The 23,523-nt window shown below is 48.5% G+C and overlaps 1 protein-coding gene across 2 annotated transcripts in view; it reads left to right on the top strand.

The window, feature by feature from the left end:
• stimate (STIM activating enhance) overlaps nt 1–23,523 on the top strand; it is a 258,679-nt gene that overhangs the window by 159,081 nt on the left and 76,075 nt on the right. For both annotated transcript variants that reach the window (XM_072473154.1, XM_072473155.1), the window contains exon 6: nt 6,039–6,116. In XM_072473154.1, the coding sequence (XP_072329255.1) occupies nt 6,039–6,116 (78 nt within the window). The remainder of the gene's footprint in view (nt 1–6,038; nt 6,117–23,523) is intronic.

The raw sequence follows: 23,523 nt of genomic DNA, 5'->3' as shown, positions 1-23,523 counted from the left end.
GCTCATCTATACATACATTGCCACTGGGGAAACATACAAAAGCTGCACCCACGCTACACATTTCAGGCCAATCCCAAACCCACCCAAGATTTCAAATAAGTACCTTCACTCCACCCAATCAAAGGCCTTCTCCGCATTCATAGAAACAATCACATCCAGCACCCGCCCCTGACCAAGTCATCACCATATTTAACAGCCCCCGATGTTGCTAGAGAGCTGCGGGCCCTTTACAAAACCAGTTTGATCCTCTGAGACCACCCCTGGCACACACACCTCCATCCTCCCCGCCAGCAACTTAGCCAGTACTTTCACGTCCATATATAACAACAAAATGGCCTGTACGACCCACACTCCAGTAGATCTTTCCCCTTCTTCGAGATTAGCGTCTCTGGCAACTCCCCTTCTCCAACGCATCACTAAACACCCCCAACAAATGCGGTGCCAACTCTGCCACAAACACCTTGTAAGAACTAGGAGCAGGAGTAGGCCACCTTGCCCCTCGAGCCTGCTCCGCCATTTAATAAGATCATGGCTGATCTTTTTGTGGACTCAGCTCCACTTACCCGCTCGCTCACCATAACCCTTTACTGTTCAAAATTCTATCTTTGCCTTAAAAACATTCAGCAAGGTATCCTCAACTGCTTCACTGAGCAGGGATTTCCGCAGATTTACAACCCTTTGGGTGAAAAAGTTCCTCCTCAACTCAGTCCTAAACCTGCCCCATATTTTGACCGGCTCTGTGTAGGTTAGATAAGGCCGTCAGCTGAGTGTTGTCTTTCAGGTGGAGATCGCGGGTCCTTGAATTTGGCTGATCGATTTGCTGCAGTTTTCACAGAAGCCGGTCCCAAAAGAGACAGAATGTTGGTCGCGCAGTTCTTCTTATCCTCTGATCTTTTGGGTGGTCCCAAGTCGGGATCCAATGGATCAATAGGATTTCAATCACCCTGATTGATTCTGGCCAATTACGGGCGGATACCTTGATAGCTGGGCAGATACTAGTTGTTATTGTCCAAGGCACGTAGGCACTCCCAAATAAGGCAAATAGGCGCCCCTGAGTCTGTTACTAATGTTAAGTTTCAATCTGAAGCCCATTGTCCTGGGGAGACCTGTGAGTGGCCTCTAGCAGGTGCAAGTTTTTGCATAAGTTTGAGTTATTGTTTGCAATCCACACAGGCTGTGTCCTGCCTGTGTCCCAACCTGACCACAATTCCCATCATCCTTGGTGGGTGGCCATTTTAGATGGCCACAGGTGGATGTGCTATAATTAGATTTCCAGAAAGCATTTGGTAAGTTGTCACATCAAAGGTTATTGCAAAAAATAAAAGCTCATTGTAGGAGGTAACATGGGTAGGAGATTGGCTGGCTAACAGGAAGCAGAGAGTAGACATAAATGGATCTTTTTCTGGTTGTCAAGATGAAACGAGTCATGTGCCTTCGGGATCAGTGTTGGGTCTCAACTTTCTACAATTTATATAAATGATTTGGATAAAGGAATGGAGGGTATGATTGCTAAATTTGCTGATGACACAAAAGTAAGAAGGTTACAGGGCATCTGGATACAATGTACAGCATTGGTCTTTTTATTTAAGGAATGATGTAAATACGTTGGAAACAGATTGGATAAGGCTTACGAAACAAATACGTATATTGGGTGTCAGTGTTGGAAAGCGAAGGTTTAAGGTGATAGATGGATTGCTGATCAGGTAGGATTGTGAGTGTTGTTGGAACTGCACTCCTCAGGGCAAGTGGAGAGTATTCCATCAAACTCCTGACTGGTGACCTGTGATGGTGGAACCCCCCCCCCCCCCCCCCCCCCCCCCCCCCGGATGTTGACCATGGGGATTTCAGTGGTAATGTTGCTGATTGTCCTTTTGGGTATGGTTATTGCTTGCCACTAGTGTTGCCGGAATGTTATTTGCCATTTTATTGGCTGATGACTAAATGACTAAAAGCATTGCGGCTGAAGCCAACCCTATCACACAGTAGCATTGGATGAAGGCAGACCTTCAACCTGACCTAGTCTGACTATTCGGACCAGACAGTCCCTTTTTAATACCTGGTTATTAAGTCCTGGCTGTGATTACCATTATGCCATCCTTCAGCCTGTTTGAATTGTCCGTATTTTTACACGGTCCTATTTGAGACCTCTCCTTAAGATTGAAACCCCAGAGAGAATGAATCATTGCTCTTAGATTTTACAGCTCATCCTCCCAAGCCATGTTGCTGACAGTGAAACAATGGACTGTTGCAGAAAGCAATTGCATAGCTATCCCAGATTGGTTACTGGGGTGCGTGCAGACTGAAATAATCAAATATCCATTTCAGAGCCAGGGCAAAGGGACCTTGGGTGGTTTGGTCTGATAGACATGGGGAAGAGGCAGCGGCAGCTGGGTAGATGCTCTCAATCTTTGTGACCAAATCCATGAGCTCCTCATACTTGTTGAGGTTGGAGGCGGCAGGAAAGAAAGGTTTAAGAAGACAAGGATGCCAGGCAGGCTTTCAGGGAGCTAGGATGGAAGCTCAGAACTAGAACAAACAGAGTTGTTATCTCTGGGTTGTTGCCCGTGCCACGTGATAGTGAGATGAGGAATAGGGACAGAGAGCAATTAAACACGTGGCTACAGGGATGGTGCAGGCGGGAGGGATTCAGATTTCTGGATAACTGGGGCTCTTTCTGGGGAAGGTGGGACCTCTACAGACAGGATGGTCTACATCTGAACCTGAGGGGCACAAATATCCTGGGGGGGAGATTTGTTAGTGCTCTTTTGGGGGGTTTAAACTAATGCAGCAGGGGCATGGGAACCTGGATTGTAGTTTTAGGGTAAGGGAGAATGAGAGTATAGAGGTCAGGAGCACAGATTTGACGTCGCAGGAGGGGGCCAGTGTTCAGGTAGGTGGTTTGAAGTGTGTCTACTTCAATGCCAGGAGTATACGAAACAAGGTAGGGGAACTGGCAGCATGGGTTGGTACCTGGGACTTCGATGTTGTGGCCATTTCGGAGACATGGATAGAGCAGGGACAGGAATGGATGTTGCAGGTTCCGGGGTTTAGGTGTTTTAGTAAGCTCAGAGAAGGAGGCAAAAGAGGGGGAGGTGTGGCGCTGCTAGTCAAGAGCAGTATTACGGTGGCGGAGAGGATGCTAGATGGGGACTCTTCTTCCGAGGTAGTATGGGCTGAAGTTAGAAACAGGAAAGGAGAGGTCACCCTGTTGGGAGTTTTTTATAGGCCTCCTAATAGTTCTAGGGATGTAGAGGAAAGGATGGCGAAGATGATTCTGGATATGAGCGAAAGTAACAGGGTAGTTATTATGGGAGACTTTAACTTTCCAAATATTGACTGGAAAAGATATAGTTCGAGTACAATAGATGGGTCGTTTTTTGTACAGTGTGTGCAGGAGAGTTTCCTGAAACAATATGTTGACAGGCCAACAAGAGGCGAGGCCACGTTGGATTTGGTTTTGGGTAATGAACCAGGCCAGGTGTTGGATTTAGAGGTAGGAGAGCACTTTGGGGACAGTGACCACAATTCGGTGACGTTTACGTTAATGATGGAAAGGGATAAGTATACACCGCAGGGCAAGAGTTATAGCTGGGGGAAGGGCAATTATGATGCCATTAGACGTGACTTGGGGGGGATAAGGTGGAGAAGTAGGCTGCAAGTGTTGGGCACACTGGATAAGTGGGGCTTGTTCAAGGATCAGCTACTGCGTGTTCTTGATAAGTATGTACCGGTCAGACAGGGAGGAAGGCGTCGAGCGAGGGAACCGTGGTTTACCAAGGAAGTGGAATCTCTTGTTAAGAGGAAGAAGGAGGCCTATGTGAAGATGAAGTGTGAAGTTTCGGTTGGGGCGATGGATAGTTACAAGGGAGCGAGGAAGGATCTAAAGAGAGAGCTAAGACGAGCAAGGAGGGGACATGAGAAGTATTTGGCAGGAAGGATCAAGGAAAACCCAAAAGCTTTCTATAGGTATGTCAGGGTTAAGCGAATGACTAGGGAAAGAGTAGGACCAGTCAAGGACAGGGATGGGAAATTGTGTGTGGAGTCTGAAGAGATAGGCGAGATACTAAATGAATATTTTTCGTCAGTATTCACTCAGGAAAAAAATAATGTTGTGGAGGAGAATGCTGAGCCCCAGGCTAATAGAATAGATGGCATTGAGGTACGTAGGGAAGAGGTGTTGGCAATTCTGGACAGGCTGAAAATAGATAAGTCCCCGGGACCTGATGGGATTTATCCTAGGATTCTCTGGGAGGCCAGGGAAGAGATTGCTGGACCTTTGGCTTTGATTTTTATGTCATCATTGGCTACAGGAATAGTGCCAGAGGACTGGAGGACAGCAAATGTGGTCCCTTTGTTCAAAAAGGGGAGCAGAGACAACCCCGGCAACTATAGACCGGTGAGCCTCACGTAGGTAGTGGGTAAAGTCTTGGAGGGGATTATAAGAGACAAGATTTATAATCATCTAGATAGGAATAATATGATCAGGGATAGTCAGCATGGCTTTGTGAAGGGTAGGTCATGCCTCACAAACCTTATTGAGTTCTTTGAGAAGGTGACTGAACAGGTAGACGAGGGTAGAGCAGTTGATGTGGTGTATAAGGATTTCAGCAAAACGTTTGATAAGGTTCCCCACGGTAGGCTTTTGCAAAAAATACGGAGGCTGTGGATTGAGGGTGATTTAGAGATGTGGATCAGAAATTGGCTAGCTGAAAGAAGACATAGGGTGGTGGTTGATGGGAAATGTTCAGAATGGAGTACAGTCACAAGTGGAGTACCACAAGGATCTGTTCTGGGGCCGTTGCTGTTTGTCATTTTTATGAATGACCTAGAGGAAGGCGCAGAAGGGTGGGTGAGTAAATTTGCAGACGATACTAAAGTCGGTGGTGTTGTCGATAGTATGGAAGGATGTAGCAGGTTACAGAGGGATATAGATAAGCTGCAGACCTGGGCTGAGAGGTGGCAAATGGAGTTTAATGTAGAGAAGTGTGAGGTGATTCACTTTGGAAGGAATAACAGGAATGCGGAATATTTGGCTAATGGTAAAGTTCTTGAAAGTATGGATGAGCAGAGGGATCTAAGTGTCCATGTACATAGATCCCTGAAAGTTGCCACCCAGGTTGATAGGGTTGTGAAGAAGGCCTATGGAGTGTTGGCCTTTATTGGTAGAGGGATTGAGTTCCGGAGTCGGGAGGTCATGTTGCAGCTGTACAGAACTCTGGTACGGCCGCATTTGGAGTATTGCGTACAGTTCTGGTCACCGCATTATAGGAAGGACGTGGAGGCTTTGGAGCGGGTGCAGAGGAGATTTACCAGGATGTTGCCTGGTATGGAGGGAAAATCTTATGAGGAAAGGCTGATGGACTTGAGGTTGTTTTCGTTGGAGAGAAGAAGATTAAGAGGAGACTTAATAGAGGCATACAAAATGATCAGGGGGTTGGATAGGGTGGACAGTGAGAGCCTTCTCCCGCGGATGGATATGGCTGGCACGAGGGGACATAACTTTAAACTGAGGGGTAATAGATATAGGACAGAGGTCAGAGGTAGGTTCTTTACGCAAAGAGTAGTGAGGCCGTGGAATGCCCTACCTGCTACAGTAGTGAACTCGCCAACATTGAGGGCATTTAAAAGTTTATTGGATAAACATATGGATGATAATGGCATAGTGTAGGTTAGATGGCTTTTGTTTCGGTGCAACATCGTGGGCCGAAGGGCCTGGACTGCGCTGTATTGTTCTATGTTCTAAAATGGTTTGTCGTAGAGAATAGAAGCTGGGAATTATCTTTGTATTTCAACTTTGCAATTTGTGATCATCTGTGCATCTGGCCAGAAGGAGTTTGTAGATGGGGTGATCTGACGTCGGCTATCAATTAGAGATTGCAGGTGAGGTGAGCTGTGGCGAGAGATTGTGGGTGTGGTGATCAGTGACATCCGCATTCAAAGGAAATTGTGGTTGTGTGTGGAAGGAGATTATGGGACTAACCTTGCTCAGTGAAATAACCTTTTAATGATTTGTGCACTGTTTTTCTGATTGTTTACAGGTGGCACTGCTCAATCCAATCCAGAACCCACAGTTGGAACTGGCAATTGTGATGCTTATAGTCCCTTTTTTTGTCAATGTAAGTAGCCCTTACAGACTGACCTTTACTGAGAAATTTGACCTTTAACTAAGTAATTTGAGTGATTTTCCATTTCTGCCAAAGACTTGTAATGTAGAGAATTTGGGTTGATGTCAATGAACTTGATACAAGTTGGAAAATGTCCGTACATTTTGAAAGCTGCAACATTTCAAGCGAAATTCTCCCAAACTAAGTGTCATTTTGGGCGGGTAAATGGGTGAGAATCCCGCCAGTTGTTCCCACATGATTCCCTTCGCATTTCATCCACACTTAGTCATTTTTATTTGACCTTGGGGCAAAACTCACTGCATTCTCCCACACTTAGAATTTTTTCTGAAGAGTGGAACTAAAGACACAAGCCTCCAAGATCAGGCGCATTTTTAAAAGTTTAGTTGAAGGTCCCACCCACGGACATCACGATCCCTGCAGACATGGACAATAGCCCCGAACCTTCCGGCGGAGCCAGATGGGAGCCCGGGCGGAGCCGGATGGAAGCCCGGGCGGAGCCAGATGGACACCCGGGCGGTGCCGGACGGGAGCCCGGGCGGAGCCGGATGGAAGCCCGGGCAGTGCCGGATGGGAGCCCGGGCGGAGCCGGATGGGAGCCCGGGCGGAGCCAGATGGACACCCGGGCGGTGCCGGACGGGAGCCCGGGCGGAGCCAGATGGACACCCGGGCGGAGCCGGACGGGAGCCCGGGCGGAGCCAGATGGACACCCGGGCGGTGCCGGACGGGAGCCCGGGCGGAGCCAGATGGACACCCGGGCGGTGCCGGATGGGAGCCCGGGCAGAGCCGGACGGGAGCCCGGGCGGAGCCGGTGGACACCCGGACGGGAGCCCGGGCGGAGCCGGATGGACACCCGGGCGGAGCCGGATGGACACCCGGGCGGAGCCGGACGGGAGCCCGGGCGGTGCCCTGCCCTGCCCCCGACACCCAGCGGCTCCAATGGCCTCTGAGCTCCGGTGTTGTCATCAGGCCTGGTTTCAGATTTTGGAAACCGGTACTGATTTGCGGCGGATGCACCGCTGAGCCGCAAATCCCAGAAGACTCCGGTCTGAAATGGGCTGAGCCTATTTAAATCAGTCAAAAAAGTCATTTAAATATGCAAATCTCGTTCCCGCTTAGTGAGGGCGCAAGCCAGAGCGTGCCGGGTGCGGCGGGTCAGGAGCATTTTGACCCACTCGCCGTCCAGCGGCAAACCCGTGTAGGGGCGATCCTGCTATTCTTCAGGCGTAGCGGGAGGTGCCCCAGAAACAACACGGCCGAAAATCCGCTCCCTTGTTTTCTGGAAACTATTCTGCTTATTTTGTATTTAACACCATTAACTTACGAATCAACTTTGAACGTCGGTCATTGGGCATAAAGGGGACTTTATTTTGACACGGTGTAGATATACTTGAATAAAAGCAAGATACTGCAGATGCTGGAATTCTGAAATAGAAACAGAAACACCTCCATCCCCCACCAGGAGGGTCTAAGGGCTGTGCGTTTATCCCTTAAGCAGATACCCGAACAACCCCATCTGCTGCTACCTTCCTACCCCGAACTGAACTTGTCTCACTTCCTGAAAGAAAAAGGTGTGGCTATGGGCATCCGCATGGGCCCCAGTTATGCCTGTCTTTTTGTGTGACATTGCTTGTTCCAGTTCGACTTGGGGCGTTCTCTCACTTTTAAAGGATCGTCCCTTCAGCTTCAAGTTGTACACTTGGGTTCTAATTTTTCCTACAAGTGGAAACATCTTTTCCATGTCCACTCTATCCAGGCCTCCCAGTGTTCTGTAAGTTTCAATAAGATCCCCCCATATCCTTCTAAACTCCATCGAGCACAGACCAGAGTCCTGAATCGCTCCTCATATAACAAGCCCTTCATTCCCACGATCATTATTGTGAACCTCCTCTGGACCCTCTCCAAGGCCAGCACATCCTTCCTTAGATACGGGGCCCAAAAGAATTCTAACACATTTGTCATGCATGACCTTCCCTTCATGAAGCCATGCTGACTCAGTCCTATTTTACCATGCACTCCTAAGTACTCTGCAGTCTCATCCCTAATAATGGACTCTAAAATCTTACCAATGACCGAAATCAGGCTAACCAGCCTATAATTTGCCTTCTGCCTCCCTCCCTTCAGAAACAGCAGTGTTACATTAACCACTTTCCAGTCCTCTGGGAGCCACCCCTGACTCAAGTGATTCCACAAAGATCACCACCAGTTCCTCCACAATCTCCTTAACTATCTTCTTCAGAACCCTGGGATGTAGTCCAACTGGTCCAGGTGATTTATCCACCGTTTGACCTTTCAGCTTCCCCAGCACTTTCTCTGTAGTGATGGCCACTACAGTCGCCTCTGCCCCTGACTCTCTTGAAGTTCTGGTGTGCCACTGACGTCTTCCACTATGAAGACTGATGCAAAATAACTGTTCAGTTCCTCTGCCATTTCTTTGTTCACAGCCTCATTTTCCAGTGATCCAAAGTCCATTCTTGCGCCTCTCTTACCTTTTACACATCAAAACAATTGTTGATATCTTCTTTTATATTACTTGCTAGCTTACATTCATATTTCATCTTCTTCTCCCCCCCCCCCCCCCCCCCCCACCCCTTATTGATTTTTTTAATTGTTGTCCTCTGCTTGCTTTTAAAGGCTTCCCACTAATCCTCGCCACTTTGGAGGCTTTTTCTTTTGCGTTTATGGTTCAGTTCTCTCATTATCCATGGATGCCTCATCCTCCCTTTAGCATGTTTCCTCCTTAGGATGAATTTCTGTTTTGCCTCCCAAATAACCCCCAAAATTCCAGCCATTGCTGTTCCACTGTCTTCCCTGCTAGGTTCCTTTTCCAATCTGGCCAGCTCCTCCCTCATGTCTTTGTAGTTACCCTTCTTTAATTGTAATACTGTTACATCTGATTCCAGCTTCTCCCTTTCAAACTGCAGGGTAAATTCTATCATATTGTGGTCACTGCTCCCTAAGGGTTCCTTCACCTTTAGCTCCCCAGTCAAATCTGCCTCATTACACATCACCAAATTCAGAATTGCCTGTTCACCAGTAGGCTCTGTCACAAGCTGCTCCAAAAAACACCTCTTATATATATTCCACAAATTCCTTTTCTTGGGATCCACTCCCAACCTGATTTTCACAGTCCACCTACATATTGAAGTCCCCCATGATTATTGTGATATTGCATTTTTTACATGTCTTTTCCATCTCCTGATTTATTTTCTGCCCCACATCCTGTACATAACTCCCATCAGGGTCTTTTGTTCCTTTGCGATTCCTCAACTCCAACCATGGAGATTCTATGCCTTCTGTCCCTATGTTGCTTTTTGCTATCGATTTAATTTAATTTCTTACCAACAATGCAACCCCGCCCCTTTGCCCATCTGTCTGTTCTTGCGATAGGGCACATATCCTTGAATATTTAGATCTCCGAGCTGATTCCCTTGCAGCCACGTCTACCAATTCACACGGGAGGGTTTAAACTAGTATGGCAGGGGGGTGGGCACGGGAGCAATAGGTCAGAAGGTGAGAGCGTTGAGGGAGAACTAGGGAATATGGACAGTGTGGCTCTGAGGCAGAGCAGACGGGGAGAAGTTGCTGAACACAGCGGGTCTGGTGGCCTGAAGTGCATATGTTTTAATGCAAGGAGCATTACGGGTAAGGCAGATGAACTTAGAGCTTGGATTAGTACTTGGAACTATGATGTTGTTGCCATTACAGAGACCTGGTTGAGGGAAGGGCAGGATTGGCAGCTAAACGTTCCAGGATTTAGATGTTTCAGGCGGGATAGAGGGGGATGTAAAAGGGGAGGCGGAGTTGCGCTACTTGTTCAGGAGAGTATCACAGCTATACAGCGAGAGGACACCTCAGAGGGCAGTGAGGCTATATGGGTAGAGATCAGGAATAAGAAGGGTGCAGTCACAATGTTGGGGGTATACTACAGGCCTCCCAACAGCCAGCGGGAGATAGAGGAGCAGATAGGTAGACAGATTTTGGAAAAGAGTAAAAACAACAGGGTTGTGGTGATGGGAGACTTCAACTTCCCCAATATTGACTGGGACTCACTTAGTGCCAGGGGCTTAGACGGGGCAGAGTTTGTAAGGAGCATCCAGGAGGGCTTCTTAAAACAATATGTAAACAGTCCAACTAGGGAAGAGGCGGTACTGGACCTGGTATTGGGGAATGAGCCCGGCCAGGTGGTAGATGTTTCAGTAGGGGAGCATTTCGGTAACAGTGACCACAATTCAGTAAGTTTTAAAGTACTGGTGGACAAGGATAAGAGTGGTCCGAGGATGAATGTGCTAAATTGGGGGAAGGCTAATTATAACAATATTAGGCGGGAACTGAAGAGCATAGATTGGGGGCGGATGTTTGAGGGCAAATCAACATCTGACATGTGGGAGGCTTTCAAGTGTCAGTTGATAGGAATACAGGACAGGCATGTTCCTGTGAGGAAGAAAGACAAATACGGCAATTTTCGGGAACCTTGGATGACGAATGATATTGTAGGCCTCGTCAAAAAGAAAAAGGAGGCATTTGTCAGGGCTAAAAGGCTGGGAACAGACGAAGCCTGTGTGGCATATAAGGAAAGTAGGAAGGAACTTAAGCAGGGAGTCAGGAGGGCTAGAAGGGGTCATGAAAAGTCATTGGCAAATAGGGTTAAGGAAAATCCCAAGGCTTTTTACACTTACATAAAAAGCAAGAGGGTAGCCAGGGAAAGGGTTGGCCCACTGAAGGATAGGCAAGGGAATCTATGTGTGGAGCCAGAGGAAATGGGCGAGGTACTAAATGAATACTTTGCATCAGTATTCACCAAAGAGAAGGAATTGGTAGATGTTGAGTCTGGAGAAGGGGGTGTAGATAGCCTGGGTCACATTGTGATCCAAAAAGACGAGGTGTTGGGTGTCTTAAAAAATATTAAGGTAGATAAGTCCCCAGGGCCGGATGGGATCTACCCCAGAATACTGAAGGAGGCTGGAGAGGAAATTGCTGAGGCCTTGACAGAAATCTTTGGATCCTCGCTGTCTTCAGGGGATGTCCCGGAGGACTGGAGAATAGCCAATGTTGTTCCTCTGTTTAAGAAGGGTGGCAGGGATAATCCCGGGAACTACAGGCCGGTGAGCCTTACTTCAGTGGTAGGGAAATTACTGGAGAGAATTCTTCGAGACAGGATCTACTCCCATTTGGAAGCAAATGGACGTATTAGTGAGAGGCAGCACGGTTTTGTGAAGGGGAGGTCGTGTCTCACTAACTTGATCGAGTTTTTTGAGGAGGTCACTAAGATGATTGATGCAGGTAGGGCAGTAGATGTTGTCTATATGGACTTCAGTAAGGCCTTTGACAAGGTCCCTCATGGTAGACTAGTACAAAAGGTGAAGTCACACGGGATCAGGGGTGAACTGGCAAGGTGGATACAGAACTGGCTAGGCCATAGAAGGCAGAGGGTAGCAATGGAGGGATGCTTTTCTAATTGGAGGGCTGTGACCAGTGGTGTTCCACAGGGATCAGTGCTGGGACCTTTGCTCTTTGTAGTATATATAAATGATTTGGAGGAAAATGTAACTGGTCTGATTAGTAAGTTTGCAGACGACACAAAGGTTGGTGGAATTGCGGATAGCGATGAGGACTGTCTGAGGATACAGCAGGATTTAGATTGTCTGGAGACTTGGGCGGAGAGATGGCAGATGGAGTTTAACCTGGACAAATGTGAGGTAATGCATTTTGGAAGGGCTAATGCAGGTAGGGAATATACAGTGAATGGTAGAACCCTCAAGAGTATTGAAAGTCAAAGAGATCTAGGAGTACAGGTCCACAGATCACTGAAAGGGGCTACACAGGTGGAGAAGGTAGTCAAGAAGGCATACGGCATGCTTGCCTTCATTGGCCGGGGCATTGAGTATAAGAATTGGCAAGTCATGTTGCAGCTGTATAGAACCTTAGTTAGGCCACACTTGGAGTATAGTGTTCAATTCTGGTCGCCACACTACCAGAAGGATGTGGAGGCTTTAGAGAGGGTGCAGAAGAGATTTACCAGAATGTTGCCTGGTATGGAGGGCATAAGCTATGAGGAGCGATTGAATAAACTCGGTTTGTTCTCACTGGAACGAAGGAGGTTGAGGGGCGACCTGATAGAGGTATACAAAATTATGAGGGGCATAGACAGAGTGGATAGTCAGAGGCTTTTCCCCAGGGTAGAGGGGTCAATTACTAGGGGGCATAGGTTTAAGGTGAGAGGGGCAAAGTTTAGAGTAGATGTACGAGGCAAGTTTTTTACGCAGAGGGTAGTGGGTGCCTGGAACTCACTACCGGAGGAGGTAGTGGAGGCAGGGACGATAGGGACATTTAAGGGGCATCTTGACAAATATATGAATAGGATGGGAATAGAAGGATACGGACCCAGGAAGTGTAGAAGATTGTAGTTTAGTCGGGCAGTATGGTCGGCACGGGCTTGGAGGGCCGAAGGGCCTGTTCCTGTGCTGTACATTTCTTTGTTCTTTGTTCTTTGTTGATGGGACTACCAATTGTACCCACTAATTTCAATGCGCGCTACAAACTCATTTACCTTGTTCCATATACTGTGTGCATTTTGGTACAACACCCTTAGTCCTGCGTTGACCACCCCACTTCTCATAGTTGTCCCCTTTCCTGTTGTGCCTGGAGTTAGATTCCTGCTGCTTTTGATACTCTCTGTACTGGAAACTTTACCAGCCTCTCCTGAGCCCCCCTAACTAGTTTACAATGCTCATCATTAGCATGTACACCTACCTTCTCCTTTAACTTTGATGTTCTAATTTTCAAAGCAACTGAACCCCCCCCCCCCCCCCCCCATTCAGTTTAAAGCCCTATCTACAGCCCTAGTCATGCGATTCGCCAGGGCTCTGGTCCCAGCTTGATTCAGGTGAAGAGCGTCTAGCCCCTAGCTGCTCATAATCTTTCAGCAGAACCTCGATCTTGTTCTACCTGTGTCGCTGGTACCTACTTGGACCACGATAACTGGATCTTTACCCTCCCACTCCAAGCTCTTCTGCAGCCCAGGTGAAATATCCCGAACCCGAGTACCAGGCAGGCAACACAACCTTCGGGATTCTCAATCCTGGTCACCGAGAACAGTGTCTATGTCCCTAACTAAACTATCCCCAATTATGACTACAATTCCTTTCTCTCCTACCCCCCCCCCCCCCCCCCCCTCTCTTAAATCGCACCCTGTACTACGGTGGTGTGGTCAGTTTGTCCAGCTTTCCCACAGTCCCCACTCTCATCCACGCAGGAAGCAAGAATCTCAAACCTGTTGGACAAGCTCAGGGGCTGAGGCTCCTGGATCCCTCTCATAGTCACACCATCCTGTCCCTGACCACTGGCCAATTTCAAGCTAATCTGAAGGATGTGACTGCCTCTTGAAACACAGCATCCAGGTAACTCTCCCCTCCCTGATGTGTCGCAGCGTCCAACGCTCAGACTCCAGCTCATCAACTCTGAGCGGAAATTCCTCAAGCAACCAACATTTACTACAGATGTGGCCACTAGGAACCACAATGGGGCCCACCAGCTCCCACATCATACAGGTAAAACAAATCACCTGGCCCCGCATCTCTATTTATACAGCTTTTAATTTGTGAATTTTTAAATTTCCAACTGGGCTTTAGATTTTATTTCTGGGCTTTATTTCTCGTTTTAATCTTTAATCTGAAAGCAAATTAGAATAGGTTGCTTACCAGAACAATCAGCTACACGTTTTCCTATATCAAAGAACAAAGAACAAAGAAATGTACAGCACAGGAACAGGCCCTTCGGCCCTCCAAGCCCGTGCCGACCATACTGCCCGACTAAACTACAATCTTCTACACTTCCTGGGTCCGTATCCTTCTATTCCCATCCTATTCATATATTTGTCAAGATGCCCCTTAAATGTCCCTATCGTCCCTGCTTCCACTACCTCCTCCGGTAGTGCGTTCCAGGCACCCACTACCCTCTGCATAAAAAACTTGCCTCGTACATCTACTCTAAACCTTGCCCCTCTCACCTTAAACCTATGCCCCCTAGTAATTGACCCCTCTACCCTGGGGAAAAGCCTCTGACTATCCACTCTGTCTATGCCCCTCATAATTTTGTATACCTCTATCAGGTCGCCCCTCAACCTCCTTCGTTCCAGTGAGAACAAACCGAGTTTATTCAATCGCTCCTCATAGCTTATGCCCTCCATACCAGGCAACATTCTGGTAAATCTCTTCTGCACCCTCTCTAAAGCCTCCACATCCTTCTGGTAGTGTGGCGACCAGAATTGAACACTATACTCCAAGTGTGGCCTAACTAAGGTTCTATACAGCTGCAACATGACTTGCCAATTCTTATACTCAATGCCCCGGCCAATGAAGGCAAGCATGCCGTATGCCTTCTTGACTACCTTCTCCACCTGTGTTGCCCCTTTCAATGACCTGTGGACCTGTACTCCTAGATCTCTTTGACTTTCAATACTCTTGAGGGTTCTACCATTCACTGTATATTCCCTACCTGCATTAGCCCTTCCAAAATGCATTACCTCACATTTGTCCGGATTAAACTCCATCTGCCATCTCTCCGCCCAAGTCTCCAGACAATCTAAATCCTGCTGTATCCTCTGACAGTCCTCATCGCTATCTGCAATTCCACAAACCTTTGTGTCGTCTGCAAACTTACTAATCAGACCAATTACATTTTCCTCCAAATCATTTATATATACTACAAACAGCAAAGGTCCCAACACTGACCCCTGTGGAACACCACTGGTCACAGCCCTCCAATTAGAAAAGCATCCCTCCATTGCTACCCTCTGCCTTCTATGGCCTAGCCAGTTCTGTATCCACCTTGCCAGTTCACCCCTGATCCCGTGTGACTTCACCTTTTGTACTAGTCTACCATGAGGGACCTTGTCAAAGGCCTTACTGAAGTCCATATAGACAACATCTACTGCCCTACCTGCATCAATCATCTTAGTGACCTCCTCGAAAAACTCTATCAAGTTAGTGAGACACGACCTGCCCTTCACAAAACCGTGCTGCCTCTCACTAATACGTCCATTTGCTTCCAAATGGGAGTAGATCCTGTCTCGAAGAATTCTCTCCAGTAATTTCCCTACCACTGAAGTAAGGCTCACCGGCCTGTAGTTCCCGGGATTATCCTTGCTACCCTTCTTAAACAGAGGAACAACATTGGCTATTCTCCAGTCCTCCGGGACATCCCCTGAAGACAGCGAGGATCCAAAGATTTCTGTCAAGGCCTCAGCAATTTCCTCTCCAGCCTCCTTCAGTATTCTGGGGTAGATCCCATCAGGCCATCACTCTTTGTTTCTCCCACCCTGTTTATAGTGCGCTTGAACACCCCTCCCCACCCCGCGCTGTTTTAACTGCCCGGATCCACCTCTTTCCATGTTGTTTCTCACTCTGAAGCTGCTCTCACTTTTCAGACAGTGAGGGTCAGCTTGAAAGCAAATAAAATGGCAGGCAACTGGAAGCTTGGGGCCATGCTTGTGGACTGAATGGCGAAACTAGTTCTGCAAAGTGGTCGCCAAATGTACATTGATGCAGTGTAATAAATCATGTTTCGTTTGGAAGGAATGTTTGGGATCTTGAGCAGTGAAGAGGAGGGGGAAAATGGACAGGTGCATCTCCAGTGCTTTCGCGGAAACGTACCACACGTGGTGGTGTTGGGGGCAAATAAGGTGTGTACCAGGATGTCACGGAAGCCAAGGGCCCTTCGGAATGGTGAAAGCGGAATGGAGGATATAATGGATGCCAGCAATTGTAACCTCTTGGCCTTGCAGATCCCCACTTTACCATTACCATTAAACCAAGTAGCAACCTTGGTTCAATGAAGAGTACAGGAGAGCATGCCAAGAGCATCACCGTGTGTCAATCTGATGAAGCTACAACACAGGACTACTTGTGTGCAAAACAGCATAAGCAGCAAATAATAGAGCTAATCAATTCCTCAACCAACAGATCGCATCTAAGCTCCGCGGCCCTGTCTTGTCATGAATGGTGGTGGACAATTAAACATCTGACTGGAGGCGGATGCTCCACAGATATCCTCATGCTCAATAATGGAGGAGCCCAGCACATCAGAGCAGAAGATGAGGCTGAACCTTAGTTAGGCCACACTTGGAGTATAGTGTTCAATTCTGGTCGCCACACTACCAGAAGGATGTGGAGGCTTTAGAGAGGGTGCAGAAGAGATTTACCAGAATGTTGCCTGGTATGGAGGGCATAAGCTATGAGGAGCGATTGAATAAACTCGGTTTGTTTTCACTGGAACGAAGGAGGTTGAGGGGCGACCTGATAGAGGTATACAAAATTATGAGGGGCATAGACAGAGTGGATAGTCAGAGGCTTTTCCCCAGGGTAGAGGGGTCAATTACTAGGGGGCATAGGTTTAAGGTGAGAGGGGCAAGGTTTAGAGTAGATGTACGAGGCAAGTTTTTTACGCAGAGGGTAGTGGGTACCTGGAACTCGCTACCGGAGGAGGTAGTGGAAGCAGGGACGATAGGGACATTTAAGGGGCATCTTGACAAATATATGAATAGGATGGGAATAGAAGGATACGGACCCAGGAAGTGTAGAAGATTGTAGTTTAGTCGGGCAGTATGGTCGGCACGGGCTTGGAGGGCCGAAGGGCCTGTTCCTGTGCTGTACATTTCTTTGTTTGTTCTTTGATTCATATGCAACAATCTTTAACCAGAAGTGCCGAGTGGATGATCCATCTCTGCCCCCTCCGGAGGTTCCCAGCATCACAGATGTCAGTTTTCAGTCAATTGGATTCTCTCCATGTGATATCCAGAAATAGCTGAAGGCCCTGGATACTGCAAAGACTCTGGGTCCTGACAATATCCCAGCAATAGTATTGAAGACTTGTGCTCAAGAAGTTACCGCATCCTTAACCAAGCTGTTCTGGTACAGCTCCAACATTGACATCTACCCGGCAATGTGGAAAATTGGCCAGATATGTCCTTTATACAAAAAACAGGACAAATCCAACCCAGCCAATTACCACCCCGTCAGGCTATTCTCAATCATCAGAAAAGTACGGTAGCACAGTGGTTAGCACTGTTTCTTCACAGCACCAGGGTCCCAGGTTCGATTCCCGGCTTGGGTCATTGTCTGCGGTGTCTGCATGGGTTTTCTCCCACAAGTCCTGAAAGATGTACCATGAGGTAATTTGGACATTCTGAATTCTCCCTGTGTACCCGAACAGGCGCCGGAATGTGGCGACTAGGGGGTTTTCTCAGTAACTTCATTGCAGTGTTAATGTAAGCCTACTTGTCACAATAATAAAGATTATTATTATTACATGTAGACCAGACCAGATAAGGATGGCAGATTTCCTTCCCTAAAGGACATTAGTGAACAGATGGGTTTTTACAACAATCGACAATGGTTTCATTGTCATCATTAGACTTTTAATTCCAGATTTCTATTGAATTCAAATTCCACCATCTGCAGTGGCGGGATTCGAATCCGGATCCGCAGAGCATTACCCTGGGTTTCTGGTTTACTGGTCCAGTGACAGTACCACGATGCTACCGCCTCTCCAAGGCCCTGTATAATTACAGCAAGACATCATTGCTCCTTTGCTCAAATACTCTTGCTATTTTTGTGAGGGCCACGAAGAATCCAGCACGAGTTTTAAGGATACAAAGTAATAACATTTATTTACAATAACATATATATATATATATAACAGCAGCAGCAACTTCCCTTGCTGCACACTCCTTTCCTGCTGGTTCCAAACTGGCCAGCTTTATTTATACTAGGAGTTTACTAATGGTTTCTCCGCCCCCTCATTGGGGAAGCTCATACTCCCACAGGATTGTGGGATTGTCATTAGCCCCCAGCCAATGGTAAGTAGGCAGGTTATAACATCCCTCCCCACCAAAGTCCAAGGAATCCACCGAAGACCCTGGCGAAGGAGGGCGTCGGACCCGTTTTGCCGCAGGCCGGACACCATTTGCACGCGGCGCTGGATCAGGCGGCGTGTAATGAGACGGAGACCGGCGCTTCCGTGATGAACGGCGCAACGGTTGTACATCCATGGCCCGTGGACCCGAGGATTCCCCCTCTGATGCATCCTGTGCCTCCATCTCAGAGTCAGAGTCTGCTGCCTCCGTCATGTCAGCGTCTCTATCTCCATTCGGTTCTGTAACGACCTGCACAGGCTTCGAGTGAGGCACCAGTGGAAGATTGTGAGGACTACCTTCCCTTGTCTCTGGTCTCTGCGGCTGTACAAATGAGCTCCGGGAGCGGAGAATCTTTTGAGGGGATAGTCTTCTGGACCGAACGTGGTCTACATGTTTGCGCTGGAGACGACCCTGGGCTTGCACCTGGTAAGATATAGGGCCCGTTTGGCGAAAGATTACACCAGGAACCCACTGGGCACCACCAGCAAAATTCCAAATGAACACTGGGTCACCGGGCGCAAACTGCCGAATCGGCCGATGCCGAGAAAATCCCTGTCCCTGCCATTCTTGTGTGCGGCGTAATTTTGCGCCAATGTCCGGGAAAACCATACTAAGGCGGGTGCGAAGTCTCCGGCCCATTAGGCGTTCTGCGGGAGCTACCCCAGTCACTGCATGGGGGGTGGTCCTGTACGTAAACAAAAAGCGAGCCAGTCTCGTGTCCATTGATCCGGAAGACTGCTTCTTTAGGCCTCTTTTGAATGTCTGCACTGTGCGCTCTGCCAACCTATTTGAAGCCGGGTGGTAAGGGGCAGTGCGGATATGGCATATGCCGTTCATCTTCGTGAACCTCGCAAACTCCTCACTCGCGAATGGAGTGCCGTTATCCGTGACCAGCACCTCGGGGAGGCCATGCGTACTAAAGGACAAACTCATCTTTTCAATTGTTGCGCAGGACGTTGTCCCCTGCATCTTATGCACCTCTAGCCATTTAGACTGGGCGTCAATTAATAGAAGGAACATGGATCCTTGAAAAGGGCCTGCGAAATCTGCATGCAAGCGTGCCCAAGGCCGCCCTGGCCATTCCCAGTGATGTAGGGGCGCAGCCGGCGGAAGCTTCTGATGCTCCTGGCAAATGGAGCAGTTTTGGGCCACCTTCTCAATGTCGGTGTCGAGGCCTGGCCACCAGACATAACTCCGGGCCAACATTTTTATTTTGGTCACGCCTGGATGCCCATTGTGCAAGTCTGTTAGTATCAGCTCCTGGCCTTTTTCCGGGACAATCACACGCGTCCCCCACAAGAGGATGCCGTCTTCCACGCTGAATTCTGACAGCTTGGAGGAAAATGCCCGCAACTCGCCTGGGAGCTGTCTATGCTGCCCACCATACAGGACTATGTGCCGAACCTTTGACAGGACTGGCTCTGTCTGGGTCCACTCACGGATCTGTGATGCTGTGACAGGCAAGGTGTCCATAAAATTTAGGGTTGCAACCACCTCACCGGTCGTGGAGGTCGACATGGGGCCGGTTGATAAAGGCAATTGGCTCAGTGCGTCGGCATTTGCTATCTGCGTACCTGGTTTGTGCTCCAGAGAATACTCGTATGCAGCAAGCAACAAAGCCCAGCGCTGGATCCGTGCGGAAGCAATGGGCGGTATTGGCTTATCCTCTCTGAAAAGTCCCAGCAGAGGCTTATGATCAGTCACGATAGTGAAATGGCGGCCATACACGTACTGGTGGAAGCGTTTCACCGCAAAAACCACTGCCAGGCCCTCCTTCTCGATCTGCGCGTACTTTTTCTCCGCTGCAGTCAATGTGCGGGAGGCGAAAGCTATCGGTCGCTCGGCCCCGTTCTCCATCTTGTGGGACAGGACGGCCCCAATACCATACGGGGATGCATCACATGTGATGAGCAAAGGCTTTCCAGGATCATAGTGGGTTAGTAACCAAGACGACGACAATTGTTGCTTTACCCGCCGGAAAGCGGTTTCTTGCGGCTGACCCCAAACCCAGGTGTGATTTTTCTTTAGCAGAAGGTGCAAAGGGGCCAGCGTAGTTGCCAGATTGGGGAGGAACTTCCCGTAATAGTTTACGAGACCGAGAAAAGAACGAAGATGTGAAGTGTCAGTCGGGGCGGGGGCCTGTTGAATTGCACGCACCTTCTCTGCGACGGGGTGCAAACCTTCGCGGTCCACCCGATAACCCAGGTAGACTACTTCCTTTGCCTGACATACGCACTTTGTGCAACGTAAACGGACTCCAGCCTCCGAAAGGCGTCTAAGGACAGCCTCCAGATTTTCCAAATGTTCCTGCTCCGACGTCCCTGTAATCAAAACGTCATCTAAGTAGACAGCAACACGTGGTAAACCTCTCAAAATGCCCTCCATAACACGTTGAAAAATTGCGCAGGCAGATGGTCGGGAGGCAGGGTCCAGCTCCAACTGCAGGTAGGCGTGACTCATATCTAATTTTGTGAACGAGAGTCCACCTGCAAGCTTCGCGTAGAGATCCTCTATGCGAGGCATTGGATATCGGTCGAGTCGGGAAGCCGTATTCACTGTAAGTTTATAGTCGCCACACATGCGAACTGTGGCATCTGGCTTCATTACAGGTACAATTGGTGCTGCCCAGTCAGCAAAACGGACGGGCCTGATAATACCCAACCTCTCCAAACGAGTGAGCCCCCCTTCTACCTTCTCGAGCAAGGCGTAAGGCACCGGGCGCGCCTGGAAATAGCGCGGCGTGGCTCCTGGTTCGACTTGGATACGGGCTACGGCCCCTTTTATTTTCCCCAAACCAGGCTGGAATACATCTGGGTATCGTCCTAGCACCTCGGTCAACCCTTCAGAAACTGTTTGGAGGATGTGCTGCCATTGCAACCGCAAATGGCGCAACCAGTCCCGACCCAACAGGCTGGGCCCATGGCCGTGCACCACGGTAAGTGGGAAACGCCCCTCCTGGCGTCCATAAACAACAGGGGTCATTGTAGTTCCTGCAATGTCCAGTGGTTCCCCCATGTAGGTGGCCAACCTGGCCTGTGAGTCGGTTAATGTAAGGGTCTGTATACCCTGCTTGATGCGGTCGAATGTCCTCTGGGCGATCACGGAGACCGCTGCGCCAGTGTCCAACTCCATCTCAAGCGGGTGGCCATTGACCCATACTGTCACCTTAATGGGGGCCACACGGGGAGCTGCCACACAATGCAACTGCAGGCAGTCGTCCTCCGTCTCCACGTCCTCAGGAGTAGTCGCCGCAGGTTCATCCACATGGAAAGTACGGCCCCTGGGCTGGTCCCAGTTTCGGTCGGAACGACGGCGCCTCTGGCGCCCTCAGGACCGCCGTCCGCGACGGGGTCGGCGCCTACAAGTCTGACACGGACATGGCGCCTCATCCATTGGTTCTGGAGAAGGCTCCCTTCGGGAGGAATGTCTGACGGCCACTGGCGTCGGTCCGGACGTTGCCTCGCCCAAGGTACCACAGGAGTGCGGGGGGACATTTTCGGACGGAAGGGGCTGCGCCCCAAGGCATCCACTTCCATTCCCTGTAGCTCCTGCACTCCTCGTTCTGCGCTCTCTCGGTACAATACTATTTGAATGGCCTGTTGAAAAGTCAATGTTGGCTCAGCTAACAACTTTCTCTGGGTGGCCGCATTGTTAATACCGCAAACCAAACGGTCGCGTAACATTTCTGACAAGGTCTCACCATAGTCACAGTACTCCGCAATCCTGCGTAGCCTGGATAGAAAATCGGCAAGGGATTCTCCAGGGGTCCTCTCAGCGGTATTAAACCGGTAACGCTGGACTATCGTGAACGGGGTTGGGTTAAAATGTTGCCCCACTATATTCACAAGTTCACCAAACATTTTGGTGTCCGGCGCAGCTGGGTACGTAAGGCTCCTAATCACTCCAAACGTATGCGGGCCGCAGGCGGTGAGCAATATGACCACCTGGCACTCGTTTTCGGTGATATTGTTTGCCCGGAAATAGTAACGCATCCGTTGTGTGTACTGGTTCCAGCTTTCCAGCGCAGCATCAAAAACATCCAAACGTTCGTACAGAGGCATGGTGTAATAGAAAACAACTTACAACCTGTATCCAACAAAAAGCCAGGGAGGTGACTTCAGCAGTGTAGACAGCTATTCACTTTAACCTTCGTCGCCAGTTTTGTGAGGGCCACGAAGAATCCAGCACGAGTTTTAAGGATACAAAGTAATAACATTTATTTACAATAACATAGATATACATATATATATATATATATAACAGCAGCAGCAACTTCCCTTGATGCACACTCCTTTCCTGCTGGTTCCAAACTGGCCAGCTTTATTTATACTAGGAGTTTACTAATGGTTTCTCCGCCCCCCTCATTGGGGAAGCTCATACTCCCACAGGATTGTGGGATTGTCATTAGTCCCCAGCCAATGGTAAGTAGGCAGGTTATAACAGCTATGAAGGCCAACATGCTATTTGCCTTCTTTACCGCCTGCTGCTTACCTTCAACGACTGGCATATGATGACACCCAGGTCACGTTGCACATTCCCTCTCCTAATTCATGATCAATCAGATGATCTGCCTTCCTGTTTTTGCTATCAAAGTGCATAACCTCACATTTATACAAATTATACCACATCTGCCATTCTTTGGCCCACTCACTCAACTTGTCCAAATCACACGGAAGGATCTCTACATCCTCCCACCCAGCTTTGTGTCATCTGCAAACTTGGATATATTACATTTAGCTCCCTCATCTAAATCATTAATATATATTGAGAATAGCTGGGGCCCCAGCACTGATCCCTGTGGTACCCCACTAGTTACTGCCTGCCGTTAGGTAATTTTTTTCATAAATTCATGATGACTCTGTCCAAATGTTCACTGTTTTCTAAGTGCTCTGCTATAAAATCTTTGACGGGTTCTAAAATGTTCCCTACTACCACCGTCAGACTAACTGGTCTATAAATTCCCTCTCTACCTCCCTTTTTAAATAGTGGGATTATACTAGCTACTCTCCAACCTGCAGGAAATGTCCAGAGTCTATAGAATTTTGGAAGATGACCACCAACGTATCCACTATTGCTAGGGTTACTTCCGTAAGTACTCTGGGATATAGATCATCAGGCCCTGGGGGTTTATAGGCCTTCAATCCCCTCAAATTCCCCAATAACATTTCTCTATCAATACTGATCTCCCTCAATTCCTCACTCTCACTCAATCCTGTGTTCCCTAACATTCCTGGTATCTGATTTGTGTCCATTGTAAATACCGAACCAAAGTATGTATTTAGTTGGTCAGCCAATTCTTTGTTCCCCATTATAAATTCCCCTGTTTCTGATTGCAAAGGACCTACATTTGTCTTCAATCTTTTTTTCTTCCCATACCATGCTGTTCGGAAGAGAGTTCCAGGATTTTGATCCAGCGGCGAAGGAACAAAGATACAGTTTGAAGTCAGGATGATGTGTGGTTTGGAGGGAAATTTTCAGATGTGGTGT

This window comes from Scyliorhinus torazame, chromosome 13 (assembly GCF_047496885.1).
Source record: "Scyliorhinus torazame isolate Kashiwa2021f chromosome 13, sScyTor2.1, whole genome shotgun sequence".
Lineage (NCBI taxonomy): Eukaryota > Metazoa > Chordata > Chondrichthyes > Carcharhiniformes > Scyliorhinidae > Scyliorhinus > Scyliorhinus torazame.
The sequence above is the reverse complement of the archived record's forward strand: the minus strand, read 5'-3'. Positions and strand labels throughout refer to the sequence as shown.